The sequence below is a fragment of the Diadema antillarum genome, unplaced genomic scaffold, assembly GCF_040938485.1.
Source record: "Diadema antillarum isolate AM-2024a unplaced genomic scaffold, OU_Dant_1.0 scf00000011, whole genome shotgun sequence".
In the NCBI taxonomy this organism is placed as follows: Eukaryota; Metazoa; Echinodermata; class Echinoidea; order Diadematoida; family Diadematidae; genus Diadema; species Diadema antillarum.
In genome coordinates, this window is record NW_027270900.1 from 578,621 (window position 1) to 592,248 (window position 13,628).

Genomic DNA, 13,628 nt, shown 5'->3' on the forward strand with positions numbered 1-13,628 from the left:
TGAGCACACAAGACTTCTGGCCGTCGGCTTTATCAACGTCAAAGCATCACTTCAATACAAGTTCACTATAAGACAAGACATAATTTTGTTCTCTCTATATCCCATTTGTGTACGTCAATGTATGGATTCGTACCAATGCAGTGTCAGAGTTTCATAAAGCAAGGTCCGCGTAGTACTAATATTAGGGAGCTTTAGATTTTAGACGCGCGGACGTTCAGAGGGGAAAAAACATGTTCTGAGCGTGCGCAGAAGCGCGCGTCAAGTCGATCTATTTTTAGCTTGCGTCGCCTGAGTTTTTCACTACGCGTACTGGGCTATTTTTACGTCCGCATAGTTTGCAACGTAGACAGCTACTTCATGCACTGATCATAATGGGGGCGCGATTTTATTTTTTTATACGTTGCGTCCCAGCGTAATCTAAAGCTACTTTTCAACTCGACGCAGGGGAGAGGAGAACGTCCAGCACACTCGTCGTCTCAGACGTCCGCGCGTCAAAATCTAAAGCTCCCTATTGAAGATTGTGTAAGGAAGACCAATTACCAAGAGGAACAGAAGCAGAATGGAGAAGCAGTTTCATCGCTCCAGGGAATATCCATGCCACCATGGCCACTCAGTCTGAACTCATACGTGATGCTTGTCTCTTCATTCCCATGCAGCTTCTCCTTTATGATAAGTTAAATTGTAAATATTTCACGCTGTGCATATCCGCTTTACCATTCGACCATAATGGATTGATTGATTGATTGATTTTATTTCCGCTAAAAAGAATAAATGTGCACGACTTCTTATTGAATAATACAAAGAAATGATCACAAAAATACGTTAATCTGCGGCTGGATGGCCATACTCAGCTCGGCCCTCATCAGCTCATCGTGGAGCTGTTCTACCGAGGGGTCCAGAAGAATGACAACACGCAGTGAGTTTTTAGAACAGGAGGGAAAGAGAGCAAATTTGGAATGCCTTTACCCTGATCGTATACTCTACTTGCGGAGTGATTAACAAGGTATAACAAGAACAGAATGCAAGTCGCATATGAAATTTGCTTGCATCAAATAGGTTATTAAGGGGGATGGGTAGGTAGGTAGGTATTTATTTCCGTTAAAAAACATATACAAAATGTATACAGTTTAAAACGGGTGGAAATCCCATATTCAGCGGTCCCGCCATGGCACCACTGGTCTTCCATGGGGTCCAGTTACATATATAGTAATCAAACAAGGCTTTACAATATGCAAAAAGGCAGAATGATACATAGAGATAAAATTGGAAAGAGATTGAGAGAAAACAAAAATACAGGGTTTGAGGTAACAACATACATAACATTACATAGTCAAACATTACATAACAGAACAGAACAAAGTAACCTGGTTATCCTATCACAGCAAACAAATACATTGCAACTGGGATTCAAAAATTTGTATATATCCGTAAAAAAAAAAATATCTAAGTTTAAGGCTGATCGAGCAGCTGGTGGTAGGTTATTATACATAAATGCCGCTCGATAAATAAATGATCTTTTAAGAAATTCAGTATAAAGTTTGGGTAATTTAAGTTTGTTTCCGAAACTCAAAGAATAAGGATGAGAGAGATAATCAAAAGATTCAGACAGATATTCTGGGGTCATACCATTGAGTGTTCTAAACAAACATATCATCAGGTGTTTATTTCTTCTTTCTGCTAAAGTGTCCCATTTCATAGCATCGTGAATCTCCAGGTTCGAAACATGAGATTCTCGTTTTATCTGGAGTATTAACCGGCCAGCCCTATTTGGTAATTTCTGTAATCTATCGATATGCAGTTTACAAGCAGAGCCATAAACAACATCGCTAAAATCAAAACACGGTATAATACCGACATTATAAATTAACTTTAATATAGATTCATCTAGGACTCCTCTCAATCTACCCAAGTAGCTTATCATTTTCCCAATTTTTTTTAACCATATTGTCAATATGAATGTCCCATTTTATCTGTTCATCACAAATAACACCCAGATATTTAACATGATTAACCTGCTGAATCCTAGTGTTAAATAAAGTAACATTCAAATCACTTACTTTAGAGAGCATATCGGCTTCCTATTAACATACAGTTTTATCACAATTTACCCTGAGTTTGTTTGCATTCATCCAGTGAGATAAATGCAGTAAATCATTATTCAAAACATTTTCAATATTGTGTACAGATGAATCAGAAAAATAAAAAACAGTATCATCATTATATTTTTTCAGGTCATTTATATATATATCAATGAATAAAAGTGGTCCCAACAGTGAACCTTGCGGTACACCACAGCTTACTACTGCCTCATTTGACAACACTGAATTTACAAGGGTTTTGCATTTCCTGCCAGTAAGGTAACTTCGAAACCAGTCATTGGAAGAGTTTTTTATACCGACACTTGGGAGGTTTTTTTTTTTTCCAAAGTATCAAATGGTTCACAGTATCAAAGGCCTTCTTAAGGTCGACAAACACCGCACCAGTGTACTGGTGATTATTCATGGCCTGTAACCAGTCGTCTGTGACTTTAATGAGGGTAGAGGTTGTTGAGTGCTTCGGCCGAAAGCCAGATTGTTCTCGACATAAGATGTTATGCTCACGTAACTAGCCGAGCAATTGTTTTTGAACAACTCGTTCTAATCTTCGATACACAAGACAATATTGAGATTGGCCTAAAATTTCCTGGAGAAGATTTGTCACCATTTTTATGGATAGGATCTCACCCGAAATGTAGGCTTATGTATAAGTGAATGTAGAAATCGGTAGAACACTTCGATGAAATTTTAGGAAAATCAAACTCTTCAGAACTTACGAATTTGTGAGTTTCAATTCCTCAGTGGCTGGATATGAAAACTACAACGGTTTTGTGATGTCACAGTAAAACACCGAGCATTCAATGTACTTATTATATTTATAACTCTTTATATTTTCTTACATTATGATATACTCAGTGTGACGAGGAAAGACATGCATGTCTGAAATTATTATCACATGTCTTTTATCTTTTTATTAGAGCTGAGTAATAAACTCTGGATATCTATCGCAGGAAACTGGTGTTGGCTGGGTAAATATTTGGATACCATTTTATAGATGTGCTCTATAAGAGAAATGAGTGTGTACTCAGCTCCTGTTTGGATCGGAAAACATTTTTCTTATATACTATACAGTTAAGTATTGATCAAACTTTGAAAATCTATCGCAGGATATTGGTGAAATATTTGGATATCCATTATTATAAGATGCACTCAAAACTACAACAGAGGTACTACTTGTAATGTGCTATGATTACTACAGGTGTTCAGAAAGCATGTTTCAGACGTAGGGGCCATTAGGTCTATTCGATTTCAGAGCCTAGACAGTTTCGAGGTTTACGATGTGATGGTCTTTTAAATGAGCAGTTTGATACTTGTGGATATCAAACTAACAATAAGGTATGTTACTACCACAACTTCTATTTCACATATCTTCAAATTCTCCCAGTACATTATTATGTCTTTAAACAGTGAGATACATATACAGAACAATGGAATAAATGCTTTTGAACATATCCTTTGAAATACAGTGTCTTGCCTCTCACTTGATGCGTCTTGAAGTCTGCCCAAAGGAGAAAAAAAAAACTCCCTTGTTACGTGTTCCTCATTCCCATTTCCACCATTGCTTTGTAAACTGTGTTCCTTAAAACATCATACAGTCGTGCTTGTCTTGTGGAAAGAATGCCTGTTTTTGATGGACCTTGTTCAATGATAACCGCGAAAAAAATGTGTGAAAAATGTATCTGACCACAGCTGAATACATGTAGAAGTCGGTGTCGGTGTCTGTTAAACAACGTCGTTTTGAAAGATTAAATAGAATGTACTCACATGAATGTTCCACAATTAACTGATTAAAGCTATGTCTCACTCGTAGCTTAAAAAAGTCAAACTATTAATATCGCACATAAGTGAAAATGAGCTATGGAAAAATGGTTTCACTCGTTATTACTGACCAAAGATATCGATTACAATAACATGCACCAATCCGAATAAAAGATGGGTCTATAACTAGGTAATAATTTCTTGTGTCGCATGATAATGATATTGAGAATGTATGATGTTATGGCACAATTTGCAATACATCTGCCTCCGACATTATATTTTGGTTTTTGTTTGAGAGAGAGAGAGAGAGAGAGAGAGAGAAAGAGAGAGTAAAGAGTATAGCAAATCATACAAACATTGATTGGTTTACGCACAAAAGCTTGTTAGATTTTATTCTAGGTTTTCCCATCCATTTTCGCACTTTTGTCATTCAGTTTCCAAGATTTATTATTCAGTTTCGTCCCAAGAAGCACGTGGAACGCAAATCCTAACTTCAATTTCGTCAATTGTCATTGTAATTCATTTTTCGTCAATTTTTTTCGAAGACGCAGCATTCAAAATCGTCAATTGTCATTCAAATTCAACCCTCCCGCTGACGGATCGCAGAATGTGAAGATCAAATTCGTTTTTGTTCACACAATTTCATGGATTTTTCATTCAAATTAGTCGGATGTTGTCGTGTGCGAGACGGTACGTCTCTTTGTATCGGTGTGTACTCGGATTGCTTGTGTGTGTGTCTGTATGTGTGGTTGTGTGTATGTGGGGGGGGGGGGGACACTTGTGTGTTTGTTAACTCCTGAATGTAAAGTGTGAACGGTTACAGAAGAAAAATACATGAATGACTGGGAAATCACATTGGATAGAGATATGAGACGAATATAAATGAAAATCTAACGAAAATGATTGACAAAAGACGAAATCGATCCTGCTGTTTTGAGTGCTGCGAGTGAGACTGACGAATTTGAACTGTAAATGACGAAAATGTATGCCAAATGACTAAATTGAATGGACTTACTTTGAAAATGAACGACGAAAGACGAATTTGAAAGTAAGATTGGCCTATTCCCGACATCCCGCGAAGAAATTGAAGTAAAAATTTGTGAAATTGAATGAAAAAAGTTTGAAAATGAATGGGAAAACCTATATTCACCAAGCGTTGCCAAACGTGTTATATTTCAGGAATACTTTTGACCACTTACAAACAACTTGAAATCTCAATTCTTTTTCGCTGGAAATATATATCACGACACTTTATTCATTTTTCTTTCTAAAAGAAGGGACATTCGCGAAAAGAACATACATTTGCACTAATCGGGAAAATTGTTTGGATTTAATCTTCCATATCGATGACAATATCTCTTTATCCCTGTAACTGTTCGTATTCAACATTTTTTTTTTTTTTTTTTTTGGCGTGGAGGAACAAAAGGGTGCGTGACATTGTATCGGGTGGAACGCTTCATTTTGGCTTCATTTTAGTGGAACAGCCCATGGGCGAAACAATGGGTGAGCTGATAATGGGCGTGAGAAAATCACAACATGTAATCTGAACTCGTTGTGTAAATGACGCATTGGTGAAGAGGAAGCAGGATATACACATGCAATGTACACATAACGACAAAATCTTTTAATGATATTCTCGATTTCAGTTTCTTTCGACACAAAAATCCTATTCACAATGAAGCCAATATAAAAACGCTAGTATCCACCCATTCGTTCTGCGTAATCACATTTTTTATCTTTTTTTGCATGCAGAGGAAGATTTCATGCAGATTCATATATACAATATATCCACACATAGTATGAATGTAGGCTACAAAATAACCAACACAAAATCCCAATACCATAAATACTCTCTATCCTTGTGTTCGGGTAGCAAATGCTCGGATAACTAAAAATTCTTGATCTACGCCAATTCTTGATGCAACATGTGCTTTGCCTTAAAATATACACATGTATCATCCTTCCCTTAGACAATAAAAGATAACTGATTTTCACTCCGTAACAAGATGTAATTTTTGAATTTCAACACCTTATATTGACGCTAAAAGAAGTTATTGCATTTTCAGATTACCTAACGTTATTTCAATTTCGGACCAACGAACGTTCGGAATGATAACGAACCTTCGAAATAAGACCTTCAGAATACCGTTTTGTAACTACATGTAACACAGGAAATACCAGACTTTTCCAACCTGTCCTCATGGTATAGTTCTAGCCAAGAATATTTTCCCACGAACTAAACAACACTAACCACCCAGGATGTCATTAGTCTTTTGTTCGATTATCAAGTTTACAATGGTAAGCATTACCCTAGAAAATGTTCGGTCCTTTCAATGAGTAGGGAAGGCTGAGAATTACTGTTCACATGTTATAGAGAGCCAGGAATCACCTTGGTTTGATTGTAGCGTATAGTGTTGTCTGTATTTGCTCTTGTATGATATGTGATATTTAATTTTTGAACTTCCTTTTTTCTTTCAGTTCGGTAATTTCCCATTGCTTAACCCACGGATCACGCTGTAAGAGCTATTGTTGTGCCTTCCTGAATTTATGTGACCCCTCGTTTTGTAAAACTACACAATGATTACGGGCCGTTTCAGCGATGAAGTTTAGAGCATGAACACATTGGAAAGGGGGTGGGGTGGCATCAGAACTGATGTACATTTACATGTATTATACTGTATAATGTGTCTATATGTGTATGGGTGTGAAAGCGTTTATTTCACTTTCTTTTTGATGTGCTGCTCATCAGGTACGTAAACTAATACAAGAGGCGACAATAACCATGAAAACCTGAAGTCGAATCAAATTAGATTAGTAACGGTGACAGCTGGAAACTCGGAAGACATTCTTATGCCTGTAATCATGCATACGTCAATTCAATTCAATTCAATTCAATTTATTTCACATCTTTCAAAAAACAAACAATGATAGACATACATGTATGTATAAAATGTACAGAACAGAACACAGAAATATACACAAAACAAGGCATAAACAGTACAAGGACAGTTACAGTGAGGTATAAACACAGTAAAACAGTAATAACTGCAGCAGATGTGTGGGAATGACAAAAGGCCATTGGCCTGTCAAAGGTCAAACCCTAGATGGACTGCATCTTATAAGTTTGCATTTTAAAAATTGTGTTTAAATCATAGAACATATAGGAAACAAAAAGAAAGACAGTAGAGGACAATAATGGCAAGAATAAGATAGAGAGAAGTAATGACAAGATTTACATACATGTACTAAACTCAAAAATACAAATACAAACAAGCTAATGAGCTCCAACAACAATAACAAACAATACATGAACAAACAACAGGCAATCAATGAAACTTAAAGATACCTCATAATATATTGCATATTATTTTTTCTGTAATAAATAAAATTTATACTTCCTTTTAAAATCACTTAAAGTGGAACATTGTTTGAACTTATCTAACATATTATTCCAAAGTACAGGACCTTTATATGAAATCACTGTTCTTGAGAATTTATATCTGTAAAAAGGAATATACATTTTATGGGAATTTCTAGTAGCATACATATTCACATCAAAATTATAAATAAAATAATCATTAAAAGCATAAGGTAATAACTCTTTGGTGAAGGAATACATAAAAGAAGCAATCTGAAATTCATTAATTCTATAAATATCCAATAATTGCAACTTTAAAAACAACTCTTTAGTGTGTGCCAAATAATATGTTTTAGTTATTGTACGTATTGCACGTTTTTGGAGTTTAAAAAGTTTCTGCGTTAAATACGTTGCACAATTACCCCATACAATATTACAATATGATAAATGTGATAAAATCATACTATTGTAGATATTCACTAAAATTTTCAAAGGCAATATATGCTTCAAATTATGCAGTACTCCAATTACTCTTGATATTTTAAAAGAAATATGATTAATATGATCTTTCCAACTTAAACATTCATCAATAATAACACCCAAAAATTTAATACTTTTGACTCTCTCAATCTCAACATTATTAATCATAATATTAATTGAATTCGCATCAACATTTACATTCCGAGATTTAAAAATCATATAATTTGTCTTTGTATAATTGATCTGTAATTTGTTGGCTAAAAACCATGATTGCACTTTTTGCATTTCTGTATTGATAAGCTCATTAATCGTTAGAACATCTTTTCCAGATAAAAACAGGCTGGTGTCATCAGCAAATAAAATTACAGATAAAATATCACTTACATATTGCAAATCATTGATATACATTAAAAATAATAGTGGTCCAAGATTTGATCCTTGTGGCACACCAACTGGAATATCTCTAAAATGTGAATTAACATTGGTTATACAAACATATTGCTTTCTCTCACTCAGATAACTCTGTAACCATTTCATTGCTATACCCCGTATACCATAAAAACTAAGCTTATCAAATAAAATAGAATGGTCTATACAATCAAAAGCTTTCGATAAATCTAAAAACACTCCAACTACTATTGCTTTATCTTCAAAAGCTTTGGCAAGTTTATCTACTAAGTCAATTATTGCATGTGATGTACTGCACCCTTTTCTAAAACCAAACTGTCTCCGATATAAAATGTCATGTTTTTGTATAAAACAGATCATTTTTTCATAAACTATTTTTTCTAATATTTTACTAAAAATTGATAAAATAGAGACAGGTCTGTAATTATTTACAGACATTTCATTACCATTCTTAAAAACTGGTATCACTTTGGCGATCTTTAATGCACTTGGAAAAATACCTTGTTCAATAGACGCATTAAAAATATTGCACAAAGGTGACAGAATTGCATCAATAGAAGTTTTTACTACTTTTGTGTTAAATCCGTCATACCCTGCTGCTTTATTTACATCTAATTTAAAAACTACATTTAAAACATCTGAAACTGTTACAGGACTAAAAAACAAAGAATCAGTGACCTTTCCACACATATATTTTTTAAAAGAATCATTTTCAGATATGCTTAACTGTGCATTATCATGAATTTCTTTTCCAATTTTACTAAAAAAGTCATTAAACACATTGCATATATCTTGTTTATTTGTGATTACCTTACCATCAAACTCAATTTCATTTACCGACGCTTTCTCTTTTTTCTTACTCAATATCTCATTTATAACTCTCCAAGTGGTTTTTGCATCGTTCATAGCATGTTTGAATTTAAGATCATAATAATTTCGTTTTGCAGTTCTTATCATATTATTAACTTTATTTCTATATTGTTTATACAATTTCCTTCTACTACTATTGGGTTTCTTAAATATTTCTTAAAGAAAACATATTTTCGTTTACACAATTTTTTATGCCTCCGCCACGAAGTGGTTCCGGAGGCATTATGTTTTCGGGTTGTCCGTCCGTCCGTCCGTCCGTCCGTCCGTCCTTCCGTCCGTCCGTCCGTCCGTCCTTCCGTCCGTCCGTAATAAATTTTGTGGACAGGGTAACTATCAAAACCTTTTAAGGTATCCTAATGAAACTTGGCATGTATGTGTATTAGGGGGTGAAGTTGTGCCTATCAACTTTTGGGTGCACATGGTCAAGGTCAAAGGTCAAAAGGTCAAGGTCAAATACGTAAAATTTCACTATTTCCTCCATATCTATGCAATGCCTGAAGATATTTTCTTGAAACTTAGTGTATACATGTATTACCCAATTAAGATTCTCTGGTGAAAGTTTTGGGTCATGAAGTCAAACGTCAAAGGTCAAAAGGTCAAGTTAAACTATCAAAACTTCGCTTTTTTCTCCGTACCTTGGAAATTGTTCAAGGTATCTTCATGGAACATAGATATATACATGTACTGACTGGCAGTTATTATCTAGAGAATCTAGGGTTCATAGGGTCAAAGGTCAGGGGTCAAAGGTCAAGTGCAACACTTCAAATTTTTACTAATCCCTCGTACATGTATTTATGTAATGCCAGCAATTTTTTTTTTTACACTTGGTGTATGCATGTATAACCTAGATTATCTGGAAATTTTCATTTTCTCTTTTTTTTTTGGGGGGGGGGGGGTTGCCTCAAAGGTCAAAAGGTAAAAGATCAAGGGAAAGTGCTGAACTAACTTTTTCCTCCATATCTCAGAAGTGGCTCAAGTTATCTTGAAACTTACTACATATTTATGCATGTTCTGCCTGATAGTGATTATCCTATGAATTTTAGGGTCAAAGGCCAAAAGAAAATGGTAACAGTGTACCTTTCAATACAGAAATTACACTTTTTCTCTATACCTTGAAAATTACAGTATTCATACACTTATGAATGGGTCAAAGTCAAGTTAAAGTCCTTGAATCCCCAAATACATGCTCTCCTATTCATCTAATTTAACCTAGGTAAAGGAAGGTGAACACATTCAACACATTTGTGACAAACATGTAATTTCAATATTTTGCCAATATTGTGAAAATGTAATTATACATTGTCCACATGTACTATAGACCTATTAGGAGAATTATGCATTATGGCGGAGGCATAGCAGTCGCCTTAGCGACATTTCTAGTTTATTTCTGCAGTTAACCATGGCTTTCTTTGCATATGTTTTCGTTGTCTAACCTCTATTTCAGGAAAACATTCATTATACAATTCAGAATAAATGTCTGTAAATCGGCTGTATTTCTCATTTACATCATGTATATCATATAAAAATGTCCAATCAACTGCGTGTAATTTTGAACAAAATGTATAAATTTTTTCATCATCTATTTCTCTTTTTTTATATTCTGCATCAAAATCATTCATAACTGCCTTAGAATTAATCAAAACAAATGGTGTAAGATGATCACTGACATCAGTTAGAATTATTCCACTCTTTTCTATTTTTTCAGAATAATTATAAAATATATTATCCAATATAGTAGCTGAATGAGAAGTTATTCTAGTTGGTTTGAATATTTGGGGTAAATATGAATACGAAGTGAAATTATCTATAAAATCATTCACATACTGACAAACATTTATTTTCATTAAATCCACATTGAAATCTCCCATTATGATATTTTCTTTCCTCTCATTTGATATGGTATTTAAAGAAGCTTGGATATTTTCTACAAAATTTTCAACTGTCTGCTGAGGAGGTTTGTACATCACACCAACAATATAATTGTTTATCTTATCATATACCTCAATAAAAATACTTTCAACGACATCATTGCATATATCTAAATCTGTTCTTCTTTTGAATTTGATATTGTTTTGAATAAAAATTCCAGCTCCTCCTCCTCTTTTTCCCTGTCGAGCATTACCAACAAAGGTATACTGTGGGAGAGAAATAAGCTCTTCCTCACCATCTCTCAACCATGTTTCAGTTACTCCTATGATTGACATAGGCATATCTAACATTTCTACACAGTAACAAAAATTATCAAAATTGCGTTTTAAACTACGACAATTGAAATGAAACAAAGATAATATATTTGAATTCTCAGTTGATTTAACATAATCGCAAAATTCGCTGGGAGTATAATACGCATTATGAATTGCAACTTCACTATCAAAATCAGATATATGTGTGTCATATTGTTGAATGTTTCTGTTACAAAGAAAACAATTATCACAATTTATGTTAGAATTTTGCCTGTTACACAAAACACAAACACAAGAAATCGACATTTAATATTCAAACCAGGATATGCATAAACAAAACAAAACAAAAAAAACCTTTAGTTCAGTATAAAAAGGTAAGTTGTACACCAGGTAATGATCAAATATGAAATATAATGAGTGATTCTGAAATCACATTGCAATATTTGTGATGGGGTTATGGATTTACAGTTTTTGCAAGTCAGTAGTTGAATGTATCCTCTTTTTTACAGTGCCCCCATTCGTCGCTTTGAGCAGCACCAGGATCCTTCCGTCCGTCGACCAAGCTGCGATCACATTGCTGTTTGTTTTGACCAACTCATTTGCTTTTTGTAGCAGATTCCTGTTTGTTGCTGTCAGGTCCTCCTCGATGCCAATATGCTTCCCTTTCAGTCGCTTCCTGTTTCTGATGACAAGATGGCGAACACGGTAGGTAGCAAACTTGACAATGATTGGTCTAGGGGGCTTTGTCTTCTCTCCTCTCTTGACAGGACGTGGAGGACCAATGCGATGGGACCTGTCGATGTCCTCAGGCTTCAACTTCACATTCAGCTCTTTGCTGGCTAGGTCGAGCATCACTTCATCGGTGTCTTCATGATCCGTCTCGGGAATGCCGTACAGCCGCAAGCAGTTCCTGCGCGAGTATTGCTCTGCATCGTTCAAGGTGCGCTGCAGATTGGTGATTTCGTCTTTGTTGCGTTCCTGTTCTTTCTGCATCGAAGATATGATGGTGGCTTTTGCCTTGATCTCATTTTCAAGGTCCATGACTCTACTCTCTGTCTGTTCAAGTTGGTCGCGGAGGGTTTGCAACTCCTTTGTCACAGCATCGACAAGAGCAGACTTGAGCAGGTCCCTGAATTGCTGGCTGCTGAAAAAGTCTCTCACTTCTTCACACATCTGTTCACCTAAATCCACTGGATCTGTTGAGTTGGAAGCTATGTTTTTCTTTCCTTTAGGGGGCATGGTTCAAGCCAACAGATGCTGATGAAAAGAACTTGTTAGGGGAATCTGCTGTTGAGCGATAAGTCCACAAAGCTGACAGGTAAGAGGATTACACTTGACGGTGGTAGCGATGGAGTTGAACAATTGGTCCCTGGTACAGAAGGTTGCACAAGCACAATACAGGCCTATGGGACTCAAATCCTGGTAGTATGCACAGTCTGTAGGTAGGTCAGTTGTCAATCTACCAACACCAAAATGTACCTTTAGGACTATGAATCAAACTCTGTGAAGTGTTGAGGCAAAGCAGTGTTTCAGAAATACACTCAAAATTCATCAATCACGAAATTTCCTGGTGTGACATACCTCCAAAGGTGTTCTACGCCATTAGAGAGACTCTGTCATCTGGGCATATCCGTTTAGATGTCACAAAATAGCAATTCACAGAGTATATTTTAACAGTTCCCCACAGTTCACAGCTCCTCACAGTTTTCCTGTTCTTTGTCTTAGTTATTCACTGTTATTCACTGTTATTCACTGTAAAGATTTACCACGCGACCATGGAAACTCAATAAATGCCGTTGTAGTAATACAGCGTCCTTTTTACCAAGTGGTGCCATCAGCCAGTGTTCAGTGCACTGGCATTACGCTGCGCTGCATGCACTCTGTGATGCTCAGAGATTACAAATTTCTTTGGTAATGCTAGATTAATGCATGCCGGTGGTCGCTGCTACGCTGACTGACTCTCAGCAATTGCGATTGCGATATCGATAGCTAGGTATCTCATTACTGGCAAAAAAGTGACACCAAAATATTGGTCCGGCGAAAAATATTCCGAGGCTGACGTGACGCCACATCCACTTTCTTTTCATGGTAAAAATATTTGTTAAGTCATATGGAAACTTGTCGGCCCGTGACTGCTAGTTCGAGAATTTCATGATGTACGATATTGTAGCGAAAACGGGGCCTTGGCACTTATGCCGACCGAGCCGACCGTCCGTTTGATCGAAATATACGATCGCTTTGTGAAGAGGATAGAACCTTAGTCTTCCACCACTCTTCGTACGTCACCAGTCTACACCTTGCACTTCACATCATCCGACTCAAAGGCATATTCTCACTCTCATATCTATCTCATCCAACACACTGACAAGTGAATTCTCCCTATCACTCCCGACGTCGTTTCTTGAGTGCGTCGTTCTTTGACGTCATTCAGAAAGTACGTCGTTTCCCGACGTCCGCCCTTGTATTTCGTCGTTC

General features: G+C 35.9%; 1 protein-coding gene across 1 annotated transcript; it reads right to left on the reverse strand.

Moving 5' to 3' along the window:
* Positions 1-11,615: 11,615 nt before the first annotated feature.
* LOC139720571 (uncharacterized) lies at positions 11,616-12,501 on the reverse strand. Its single transcript, XM_071631922.1, has one exon. It carries the CDS (start codon positions 12,390-12,392, stop codon positions 11,616-11,618), a length of 777 nt encoding a protein of 258 aa, XP_071488023.1. The 5' UTR covers positions 12,393-12,501.
* Positions 12,502-13,628: the final 1,127 nt, after the last annotated feature.